The sequence below is a fragment of the Bos grunniens genome, chromosome 2 (assembly GCF_055505025.1).
Source record: "Bos grunniens cultivar Pamir isolate PY7600 chromosome 2, Bosgru_T2T1.0, whole genome shotgun sequence".
Lineage (NCBI taxonomy): Eukaryota > Metazoa > Chordata > Mammalia > Artiodactyla > Bovidae > Bos > Bos grunniens.
In genome coordinates, this window is record NC_141166.1 from 71,645,448 (window position 1) to 71,658,192 (window position 12,745).

The 12,745-nt window shown below is 43.0% G+C and overlaps 1 protein-coding gene across 12 annotated transcripts in view; it reads left to right on the forward strand.

The window, feature by feature from the left end:
• GPR39 (G protein-coupled receptor 39) overlaps positions 1-12,745 on the forward strand; it is a 262,173-nt gene that overhangs the window by 41,558 nt on the left and 207,870 nt on the right. Inside the window, exon 2 of one of the 12 annotated variants that reach the window (XM_086350191.1) lies at positions 8,816-9,002. The exons of the other annotated variants lie outside the window; for them this stretch is intronic. Within the exon in view, the coding sequence (XP_086206317.1) occupies positions 8,816-9,002 (187 nt within the window). The remainder of the gene's footprint in view (positions 1-8,815; positions 9,003-12,745) is intronic. 12 annotated transcript variants of the gene reach the window in all.

A 12,745-nucleotide genomic window follows, 5' to 3' on the forward strand; every position in this document is an offset into this window, starting at 1 on the left:
GAGGCAAGATGGGGAGCCAGGTTATACAGAAACGTTGCAACAAAGCACAGGTAGTTAGAATATAAAAAGATGATTGTTAATTAAAGAAAACCAGATATCCCAAGTTAAGGAATTTAGTGCTTTTCTATGTATGGGAAGATGCAAGAGTCTGGGCTCTCTGAAATCATTCCTTTGATATGTACCTCATCTGTCTGGGGCCAGTATCCTGTATTTTCACACCCTGAGTTTCCTCAGGCTCACCACTGGAGTGGCTTCAGTCTGATGGCTGCTCGATGGCAGATATTCTTTTCCTTTCTGAGTTTCCTCAGGCTCATCTGCTCGTGTTGGAGGGCTGCAATCACTGATGGCTGTGACATCCTTGTTTACTGATACGGCAGGAAATGTGTCCCAAAGCCTTCATATAATTGACGTGTATAGGATGTTTAGACCTATTTTCCAGGTCTTTTCTTTCATTGTTTTATGAGGCCTTTAATCCACATACAGAGATATATTGTTGTATCTTTGCTTCTGTGACATTGTTGGTCAAACCTGTGGTTTACTTTCCACTACTTTGTTCTTCTAGAACAATCTTGAAATGTAACTCTCCAATATAGTACTTACCCTGTGGGAAAATGAGGTTTGCTGTCTGATGGTCTGCCTTCTAGAAACTTTTAGATTAAAAAGTAGCCACTGCTGGCATTTGAACTGGTCAAGGGCAGGCCCCCAGTACCGAAAGTCAGTGGTCAAGGGGAGCCTTAGAAGGGGACAGGGATTGTCTGGCATACCCACTACCATAAACCTCCATTCAGTGGCAGGTAACAGCACAGGAAAGCGCAGGGGAGGGACAGCAAGGCAGAGGAGGGCGGGGCTGTTTTGAGGAAAAGTGGAGTGCAGAGCCATGACTCATCAGAGAGGCATGAGGGCAAAGTCTTGAAATAATAGGGAAGGCGCAGTTAGTGGATTAAAGCTAATTGTTAAATCACACTTTCAAAATTCTCTTCATTAGTATAGAGCAGGGGTTAAGAACCGGCTGCACAGCAGCAACAGAGAAGGAAATGGCAACCCACTCCAGTATTCTTGCCTGGAGAGTCCTGTAGACAGGGGAGCCTGGTGGGCTGCGGTCCATTGGGTCGCACAGAGTCGGACACGACTGAAGCAACTTAGCAGCAGCAGCAGCAGCACAGCAGGAGGTGCGCAGCTGGTGAGTAGCTTCATCTGTATTTGCAGCTGTTACCCATCGCTCACATTAACACCTGAGCTCCGCCTCCTGTCAGTTCAGCAGTGGCATTAGATTCTCACAGCGTAAACCCTACTGTGAACTGTGCATGTAAGGGATCTAGGTTGCACACTCCTTATGAGAATCTAACGCCTGATGATCTGATTCTACATTATAGTGAGTTGTATAATTATTTAATTATATATCACAATGTAATAATAATAGAAATAAAATGCACAATAAATGTAATGTGTTTGAATCATCCTGAAACTATCCCCCCTTCCCCAGCCATCCATGAAAAAATTCTCTTCCACGAAACCAGTCCCTGGTGCCAAAAAGATTGGGGACCACTGGTGTAGAGACCTCTAGACTAGAGTTGTACCTCCATGTGTTGGGAATCTGTAACAGTTACCCAGAACGGGGCTGACATACCATGGTCACCCTCTCTTTCATTCACCCGCTGATGGGTGTCCTCTACATGCTGGGTGTGTGCTGGCCTCAGGGGCACAAATCCACTAAGCAGTGGCCTTTACCTTCTGTTTTCTTCTAGTGTAATGGGATAGGCACACAGATACACAAATCAGATGCTGTAATTCAGAATGAAAGATGCTAAAACAGAGTCATGGTGAGGTGTCATGGAAGCACTCATTCACTCAGCAGATCTGTGGGGCTTCTGTTGTGCGCCTTGTACTGGTGGTAGGTACTCAGGATACAGGGGAGAGCAAAGTGGGTGAGCATCCTTGTATTGTGGTGCTTATAGCCCCATGGTGCCATGATTTCCCCAGGAGGAATTCTGTTGCTTCTACCTAGGTTTTGGAAGCTTTTCTGGAGGAGATGGTGCCAAGGCCAATTTTAAAGGGAAGTAAGACTGGAGAAGCAGGGATGAAGGTGGAGTGGGAGGGCCAGATATGGAAGAGGGGAGGGATGGGGTAGAATGGAACTAGTAATAGAGGTGGGATGGGGGCAGAGGAGGAAGAGTGGAGTAGAGGGGAGGGAGGCAGGTGAGGTGTGGGCTGGGAGGGAGGGGGATGTTGGCGGAGCAGGTGTTTTTCTAGTACAGAGCAGGTGCTGAGATATTGAAGCAACGTGATTGGGCCTGAACATATGTTCCATTTGTAAGAAAAGAGATGAACTGATCCTGGTCCCAAGGGGTGTTTGATGGTGTTGGGCAGACAAGGTGAATACGTGAAATGGTACTGTGCAGCCTGGTTGAAGGAGATGCTGAATTTTGCAGTTCTAGTTGTAAATTGTTTATCAGCAGAATCCGAGTAGCCAGCCTGTTGCATAACTTCAACCTGCTCTCTGATCCTTAGTCATCCATTAAATGTTTATGAGCACCTCTGAGGTCCTGGATAGAGTAGATTCTGCCGATACAAAAGTAAAAACTTAAAGACAAAGCCTGTTATTCTACGACTTTGTAGCTATTAAGAGACAAAGGAAGGCTTCTATAATACCAAGAAGTGATGAGTTTTTTTCAGGGACAGGAAACAAATCTGAGTGGGGCACAAAGGGGCAGGCTGACATTTTCTGTGGGGCTTTGTTATTGCATGTGTCATTTTAATTTTCTTAATTGTTCAAATATTTCCTTCATACTCGACTGTCATTTTTGCTGAAGCCTGCCTCCCACTTTCTTATTTATGGAGATGCTCAGCTGCTGATATGACTGCAGTTCAGGCTCACAGATCTCTCAAAAGGCTTGTATTAAAATAATTAACTGAATATTGTCCTAGCTTTTCTGGTGGCTCAGGCAGTAGAGAGTCTGCTTGCAATGCAGGAGATGTGGGTTTGATCCCTGGGTCAGAAAGATCCCCTGCAGAAGGGAATAGCAACTCACTCCAGTATCCTTGCCTGGGAAATCCTATGGACAGAGAAGCCTAGCAGGATACAGTCCATGCGGTCTCAAAGAGTCGACTACAACTGAGCAACTAACGCTTGCACTTTCAGCCTGCAAGCTGCTCGAGGACAGGAAACATCTTTCAGAGCCTTAACTGAGCACAGTGCATGTGTTCCAATATCATTTTGTAAATTTGGAGTCATCAGAGGATAAGTCATGAAAAAATACCTCTAGAAGGTCAGTGAAAAGAGTATGACTTGGCTTTTTGATAAATCTGTTAACCCTTTGATTCCTTTTGTTGAATGCCAGCTCGCCACATGCCACCAACACAACTCAGTCTGTTGAAAAGACAAAGCTGAGTTTCTTATTTGTGCAGTAGGAAAGAAAAATACCTTGACAGCTTGGGTGTTGTCAAAGAGGGGGAATTTGCTGAGAGTTGTAAGTTTGGTCTAAGGCAGATCTAGGTCTTTCAATGTGGAGGTCTTGATTAGGTGGGGCAAGGATCCTGGTGGTACTGTTTTGGATTTGAGGAAACAGGAAGGCAAAGATCCTTTATTCAAGTGCTCCAAAGAATTCTAGGGCATAAACAGTCTATTGATGACTGATCTCTATAGAAGAGTTGATGGATATTTCAGAAAGTTCCTTTAAAGCACGGTCAAATTATTCGCCTTAGCAAGAGTCTGCTGGAATAGTAAAGTCGTAATAACCATGACAATGAAATATTAAATTCATGCTAATGTAGACAGTAAGCTATATGTAGGATAGATAGCTCTGGATCTCACTTGTAAGCCAGTGCAGTGCTCAGTTGTGTCTCAGTGACTCTTTTGTGACCCCATAGACTGTAACCCACCCAGCTCCTCTGTCTGTGGGATTCTCCATTCAAAAATACTGGAGTGGGTGCCATTCCCTTCTCCAGGGGATCTTTTTGACACAAAGATTGAACCTGCATCTCTTGCATCTCCTACATTGGCAGGTGAATTCTTTACCACTGCACCACTTGGGAAGCCCAACTTGTAAGCCAGGGAAGAGGTAACTGATGGCAGGGAAACAAAAAGATAGGGAGAGTCTTCCCTAAACATTTATCTTAGAGTCTGGATTTTTGCTTAGGCACGTGCACTAGCAAAAGAAGCCTTCTGTTAATGAAAATGTGCTTCATGAGTGAGATGTGATCTATTGACAAGTTGCTGGGTGCTAACCCAGGGGACTTGTCCCATGCCTGTGGTACCCTGGCTTTCTGTCCTTGCTCATAACTGACACCAGGCTGGCTACAATAGTGATACAGTGAATTTCTATCTTCACTTGTTTCTATATCACAGGTTTCTGTTGTCATTTATCCTTCTAGAGGATGTTTACTAACGTGGAAGAAGGAAACTCCTTTAGCTCGCCAGGCTCCTCTATCCATGCAGTTTTCCAGGCAAGAATATTGGAGTGGTTAGTCATTCCAGTCTCCTGGGGATCTTCCTGACCCAGGGGTCAAACCCACTTTTGCAGGCAGATTCTTTACCATCTGAGCCACTAGAGAAGCCCTTACTAATGCAGAGACCCACCCAATGACAGTGTTTCAGGATCTCAGGATACTTTATTTGCTATTTCATTATGTCAGAGAACTGCAATGCTTCCCTCATTTCATGCTCAGTACATGTGAGAATCATTCCTTCTTTTATTAAGCATGTTGCAGAATCTCACCTGAAAAATCTGAAATTGATTTTTCTCCTCTTCTGTCCAGACAGTGTGATCCCAACACTGTTTTGGTGCTGTCCATGGCGAAATGGGAGGCTAGGCCCTTGTTATATGGGGTGATGCAAATTTCAGGAACCGATAACTCTATGTCTCTCAGCTAGCTCTCTGCAAGCCCCTTGCAGACTGTTTGCAAGCAGCAGCTTTTCAAATACCGCCACAGGTGGTATTAAAACCTCTGCTTGCAGTCCTAGTTAAGCACTGAGTAGTCAAAATAAGCAACTGAGTTTCTGAGTGTTAGCAGGTGGGCAGTGACTGTGGAGAAGGCAATGGTACCCCACTCTAGTACTCCTGCCTGGAAAATCCCATGGACGGAGGAGCCTGATAGGCTGCCGTCCATGGGGTCGCTGAGGGTCGGACATGACTGAGCGACTTCACTTTGACTTTTCACTTTCATGCATTGGAGAAGGAAATGGCAACCCACTCCAGTGTTCTTGCCTGGAGAATCCCAGGGACGGGGGAGCCTGGTGGGCTGCCGTCTATGGGGTCACACAGAGGCAGACACGACTGAAGCGACTTGGCAGCAGCAGCAGTAGCAATGACTGTAGCCAAAGCTTCCACTCTCACACACAAGGTTCCTGCAGACCTCCTCCCCCCTCAACAGAAGGGTGGCCCCTGCGCTCCCTTTCTTAATGGAGCTGTTTGAATGTCTATTTGGTTATCTTGGGTTCAAGGACTTCTCATCAGCCCGTCTCGGTTATTTTTTCATTTCAAAAACATACCACTTCACTCCTCCTCATCTTTGTTTCTCAGTGGCACCGAGAGCAAGTATGGATTTAATGAAGTGCTGATGCTTTTTTTTTTTGTAAGTGTTTTTCAGCAGGCCTGGATAATTGGCATTCATTATCATTTTTCTTTCTGTTTTCTGCCTGGAATATAAAGGAACCTTGGAGTTTTTTTCTCTCTTCACCCAGAGGCCCAGTGTGGTCTCACTTCTTTTTCCTCTATCTCCCCCAATATCCCCTACCTCTCTTCTTTCTCTATAACTTCCAGCATCCCCTGATATAATCCTATTGAGGCCCTTCAGAATCTTTAGGGGGAAGTGGCTGGACTGACTCAGGTAGTTGGAAAAGAAAGAAGGCCCAGGCAGACAAATGCTGTGGCAGAACTTGGTCTGTGAACCTGTAGCTGGTGGCTTCAGCAGCTCAGAACTGTGAGGGCTCCCATTGCCCTTCGTCAGTTTCAGTATTCTTCAGTGGTGGCCCAGGCCCTAGAGTGGTTAAGGAGGCCTAATGGGGCATCTCTGGCTGAGATTGCAGGAATGTGCTGGAATCAAAGCTGTCAGACCAGTATCTGGATGGAACTCTTCTTTTTTTTTTTTTAATTTGTCTGCAGTGGTCTTGGCTGTGGCATGCAGGGTCTAGTTCCCTGACTAGGGGTCAAACCTGGCCCCCTGCCCTGGGAATGCAGTCTCAACCACTGGATTACTAGGGAAGTCCCCAGATGGAGCTGTTTAATCCCTAGGCTGTAACCATCCCTACTAAAATTTCTACCTCTGATCAGCATTGTTTTTTGCTCTCATTCTCTCATGGTGTGTTTCACAAGAATTCCAAAGTAAATGGGGGTCATCTTGCAGGCACACACTTTGTAACTGGCATTTGGTCATAAAAACTCAGCTGTGAGGTTTTTACATTTTTTAAATATGTTGACCTTTACACGTCTGCTTTTCTTACCTGCATGCTATAAGCACCTGTGCCTGGGTTTTATGAAACTTCAGCAGGAGAGCATGTGTAGAGAAGCTGGCATAGTGCCACACACCTGGCAGCCTCTCCAAAACTGTTTCCTCTTTCCTCCTGGCTTCCTTGGCCTACAGCCTCTGGCCCCAGCCAGTCTGCAGAGTACAAATAGGTATCTAGGGAATAGATGGCAAATTGAGAATCTCACTGAAGAGACAAGAAAAAGTGCGTTGTGTTTGAACTTCTTCCCTCTCCTCTGGCAGCCAGCTGAGCCAACTAAGATCAATAACAGTCAACCATTTCCTTTTAATTGGTATCTCCAATTCAGTGCCTTCAAACAGCTCCAGCAGACAGCAGGGTTTTATTTTTAGTTTGCTTATAAAATACTCTGGAACCACTTGGTGAAAGGTATCTAGGTTTTCCTTAACAAGCTGACTCTTTGACAGAGGTGCCTGGTTTTCTCTGATTTTCTGCCCAGATTCCAGCCTTTTCCAGTGCTTGAAGGTAAAGGCCGAAGGAAAAGGACTGAGACCATGAGCTGTCCCAGGGAGCTTCAACAGAGAGGCTGAGGGCTGAGACAAGGGGACCAAGAGGCTGTTTCTCAGAGTAGGGCTGTGGAAGCATGGGAGACAGGCTGAGAGCAGATTGCCCCTGTGGAGTGTATGTGTATGTTCGTGTGTGTGTCTGAGTGTGTGCATGTGTGCTAAGTCGTTTCAGTCGTGTCTGACTCTTTGCGAACCTATGGGCCATAGCCTGCCAGTCTCCTCTGTCTATGGAATTCTCCAGGCAAGAATACTAGAGTGGGTTGTCATGCCCTCGTCCAAGGGATCTTCCCAACCTGGGGACTGAAGTCCTGTCTCTTACATCTCCTGCACTGGCAGGCGGGTTCTTTACCTCTAGCACTACCTGGGAAGCCCATGTGTCTGAATGGGAGGACTCAAATGTCAGACACTCCCTAATTATTATCTTTTAATCTAATTTTTAATTTTATATTGGATTATAGCTGATTTACAATGTTGTGTTAGTTTCAGATGTAGAGCAAGGTGATTTATATATATCTCCATTCTTTTTCATGTTCTTTTCCCATTTAGGTTATTACAGAACATTGAATAGAGTTCCCTGTGCTGTACAGTAGATCCTTGTTGATGACCTATTTTATATATTATAGTGTATATACATTAATCCCAAACTCCTAATTTGTCCTTCCTCACCACATATCCCCCTTGGGTAACCACAAGTTTGTTTTCAAAGTCTGTGACTCTGTTTTGTAAATAAGTTCATTTGTATCTATTTTTTTGTTTTAGATTCCACATGTAAGTGGTATCATATAATAAATTTTTCTTTCTGTCTTACTTCACTTAGTATGAGAATCTCTAGCTCCATCCATGTTACTGCAAATGGCATTTTATTCTTTTTTATGGCCAAGTACTATTCCATTGTGTGTGTGTGTGTGTGTGTGTGTATTTACCTTCTTTACTCATTCATCTGTCGATGGACATTTAGGTTGTTTCTATGTCTTGGTTATTGTAAACAGTGCTGCCATGAACACTGGACACTCCCTAATTATGGAGAGAAGCCAGGCTACCTAAATTCATGGTCTGATCAGCTCTGGCATTGGCTGGGTTCTTATCTGCCTCTGGACCTTTGCCCTTGATGTTCCATCTTTGTGGCATGTTTTGCCCTTTGATATTCACAAGGCTTCCCCATCCTATCTTTCTGGCCTCTGATACCTTCTTACCACCACCCTCCCTTTATTCTCTGTCCCTACTCAGCTTTATTTTTTTCCACAGGGCCCATGGCTAGTTGGCATTATTGTAGTTGGATAGTTGCGTAGCTATTTGTTTATAATGTGTCTCCTTCAATTAAATATCTGTAAGCTCCTCCAGGGCAGGAACCTTGTCCATTTTGCTCACTTCCCTATTCTCAGCCCTGGCACATATTAAGTATTTAGAATATTATGAGTGTTTGTTGAATGAATAAATGAGTACTACCTGGGACAGCAAGTATCAAGGTGAAAGGTTATTATATGACATGGGTTTGACAGCAAATGAGAAGGAAAGCTGTTAGATTAACTTTCACTTAGTATATTCTTTCCTGCCCTCCCCCACTCTACTGCAGTGGTTATATTGTCTTCCTTAGGATTTACCTTTGACTGTTAATAAATGTTTATCAGCTTTTAATGTTATCCTTTTACTCCCAGCTCTAAAAGATAATGAATATGTAGCTGCTTCTTCCTTCCTCCTCTGTGAGTTATATCAGATTTACCCTGCCAGGGATTACATTTACAACCCAGTTTTAAATAACAAATCCCAACTTGTTTTATTCTTACTCCTACCTTTAAGTAAATTTGCTGTTCTTTCCTGGGTTTTCCAGGTGACTCAGTGGTAAAGACTCTGCCTGCCAATGCAGGAGACCCAGGAGACTTGGGTTTCATCCTTAGGCGTGAAAGAGCCTCTGGAGGAGAAAATGGCAACCCACTCCAGTATTCTTGCCTGGAAAATCCCATGGACAGAGGAGCCTGTGGGCTACAGTTCATAGGGTTGCAAAGAGTCGGACACAAGTAAGCATGCATGCCATGTTCTTCCCTAGGCCTTTGTTATTGTTTTCCATTCATTTCTTGGGAGGCTGCAAAGTTCCTCCTCTGATAGTTTCTTCAGGATAGGCTCATGGAAACAAAATGCCTTAAATTCTTGCATGTTCAAAAATTTTGGTTTATTACCACTACAATGAATGATAGTTTTCTGGGTATAAAACTGTTGAGTGACAATTTGCTTCCTGTGGATTAACTGCAAAGATATCCTCCTACTGTCTTCTAATAGTAAATGATGCAGTGTTAATGTTTGAGGTCAGTTTCATTTTTCCTCCATCATATGTGAGAGGTACCTGGCTGCCCAAAGATTCTTTGACTTTGAAGTCTTACAAATATACCAGATCATGTTTTTCAACTTTTTCCTGGATACTCTGTGACCTTCAATATATCTAAGTTTTCTATTTCTAGGATGATTTATTGAATGATATCTCCAAATATTCTTTTATGTCCTTTGCCAATCTTCTTCTCTGTCATTTCCTTTTAAATCCCTTCAAACTCTTCATTTATTTCCTTACTAAGTGTCTTACTTTTTCCTTTTTTTCCTTCATTCTTCCTGTCATTGTCCTTTCCTTTCTATTCTTTTTTGTATTCTTAGGAATGTCTTGTTTCCCTTGTTCTGTTTTCAATTTTGTCTGTATTTCTATAAAGGTTTTATTTTCTTTTTTAAAAAAATTTCAGTTCTTTCCAGATTTCTGCTGGCTTATGCTTCAAATTCTTGTTTACAACATTTCCCATGAACTCTTACATATCTGCTTGATTGTGTGTATGTGTGTGTGTTTGCTTCATTATGTTTTTAAAAATTCATGGCAAAGTACTTAGTCATTTTTTTTTTTTTTGTATCTGCTCCCTGGAAGATTGGAGTGGGAAATGGCTACCCACTCTAGTATTCTTGCCTGAAAAATTCCATGGACACAGGAGCCTGTCAGGCTACAGTCTATGGGGTCACAGAAAGTCAGATACAACTGAGCACACATGCAGATGCATGGCAGGTACAAAAGATTGTCCTTTGCTATTATTTTTCTTGTTCCTTCCCTTATTTTCCTTGTAATATTTTTATAGAGCCTGTACTACTCTTTTTTTGATTACTTAGTTTTGAATTAGGTAAAAATTTCCCCCCAGACCAGCTATTTATAATTTGTAGGAGATTTGTATAAAGAAGAAATTGGTATTCAAGGAGGAATTTTCCTTCATTCCAGGGTTTGAGCTTTCACTTCTGTCTAGCCAATGAAGACCAGTGAATCTCTTCACAGTGCCAATTCTCTCTCCTCTCATCATGTGGAATGACTGCTCTTTGCATACAATGACACGTCTGTGTGGCTCCTTATTCCACCTAGCCTCATCTGCTTCTAGAAACAAAACCTGATCCAGAAAGGTTCAAGCTGACAGCATTTTGCAACCTGTTTCCTTCGTGTTGTTCAAAACAAGGGATTGTGATTCTTTACCTCTCAGTGTGCTCCCCATCTTAGCGGGTATCTTTTGTGCTCCCTCTGAGATGGCAGCCTAGGGGTACTATCTCTCTGCTCCAGCCCTCCATTCTTTTATGTTCATAGTTCCATGTCTCCTGGGCTCATCAAAGGTAGAATTTGTGTTTGGGTCTTGGTTCAGGGTTATTGTTGAAAAGGAAAGAATGGATGCTAACCGTGTACCACGTTCAAAGGGGATGACCTCAGCCCTTTTTGAGCAATCTCTTTCTCTGTTATTATAAAGTGTCTGTTTTCCCACACTTCTGGTTCCCCAGGAAGATACTGTTTTCTTCTCCCTTTCTAGCCCTCTCTGGGTTTCTGAGTGAGATCAGATTCTTTGTTTGCAGACTGTTTTACCCTGACCTGTCTCTGAATCCCCACTGTGCCGATAGTCCATAGTGGGCATATCATCTATTGCCTTGTATTGCACCATCTTTTTATACGTGTATACACTTTGTTAACTAAATTGTCGACATCTGAGGGCATAACATGGGGCATGAATGTTCTACGCCCTTTGTAGTACTATTAGCACAAGATAGATGCAACATCGTGTTTATGGATTATTCCCTTATTGTTATGGTTTGCTATGGTATTTGAAATACTTTCATTGTGCCTCATGAATTCTGAGTTTGTGTATTTTGTTCCTGGGCTGCCCTCTTACTGAATTAGATAGCTGTGTATTTGGCGTGTGTTATATATGCTGTATACATGTTTATGAAGATTTTATGAACATGAAGATTTTGAGATTTACAGATACTGACACTGTTAAAAAACTATGAGTAAGTATTCTCCTTGATTTTAGATGAAACTCGTCAATGTTATCAGGAATAACTTTAGCTTTTAGCGTCTCAAGGAGTAGGTAGGTCAGTGCTCCTTTTAAAGCCATGCTCCCTAGGCCTTTGTCATCATGTGATGATGATCTTGCAGACTTCATCCTATAAACAGTAGTCACATTCCAGAGGGTCAGACCTATAAGTGAAACGGTCACCAGGCCAGTGATTCTCACAGGGGCTCTGAACTCTCCTTAAGTAGAGGCATTTCAAAATCCAGGATTATAGATTTATAGTTTGAAAATCAAACAGAAGTCCTCCATGTGCTAAAACCTCCAAGGAATATGTCTCCCCATATCCACCCCTACTCTCAGATTTAGTCCAATGCCTGTACTTTTTCTTAGGAAGCAGGCACAGGGAAGGATGGGACTTGTTCAAAGTGATATATTTCTTGGGCAGTTTCTCCCTACCTCCTTTGCTACTCTTGCCCTTCATATGATAATCCAGAAACCACAAATGGACACTTCCTCTGGATTTGATGTGTCTGAAGGTCAGCTCTTGCTGAAGTAAGGCATGGTGCCTGGGCTGGGCTGAGTGGAAGGACAAAACACTATTTTAGGAAAAAATAAGAGCCATTGGAGCAGATTGGAAAATGTGCATTTGACACCAATCAATGAGGCTGTGCTCAAGCTGAGATGTTCAGATATGATAAAGAGCTAGAGAAGCTAAAATGGTAATTTAAACCAGAGTAACCTCTTTGACCTCAACCAGTTGGAGACTCAATGGAATAAACCATTGCTTCTTCAAATGAGAAAAAAAAGGAGGGAAAGGTTAATTTACAATTTCTTGGAAAGAATGCCTAAAACATGATGGATTTGAAAACACAGAGTTTAAATTCTCTTTCTCTTTTTTCCCCTTACTTTCAACGTCTCTAATGCTGAAAAAATAATCTTTTAAATTTCATTTCGTATCAATAAGGCAACTATTACTGTAACCCCAGGTGGGAAAGAATGCATAACTACTGAGGAGTACAGCAGATCTGAACTGCGGCTTGGTCTGAGTTAAGATTTTGGGTAGGTAGGTGAGCAAAGCCAAAGCAGGCTGCCATGGACATCCTAGAACTCATTAGCATAGCCTGAGTCTAGCTGATGGGGTAGTCGACAGAAGCGAGGGATGGAGCATGTGAGACCGTGGGGTTTGGGGATGAGAAGTGGGATGTACAAGAAACAGAATGAGTGCTGATCCTGCCAACACAGATCCCAAACCACATGACTCCTTTGAAGACCCTTGCCTTAGAATAATGATGTAGGACCCTTGTGGGCATTATTCTTATTATATAGATGAAGAAAATGAGATGCTAATAAATGAAGTGGCTTGCTTGTACTTCGAAAGTACCTCTGACAGACCTCTACATAAAGCCCTTAACTCTGGGCTCTCTCCTTACAATGCTTCCATAGTACATGGCTGCATTCTTGCTTTC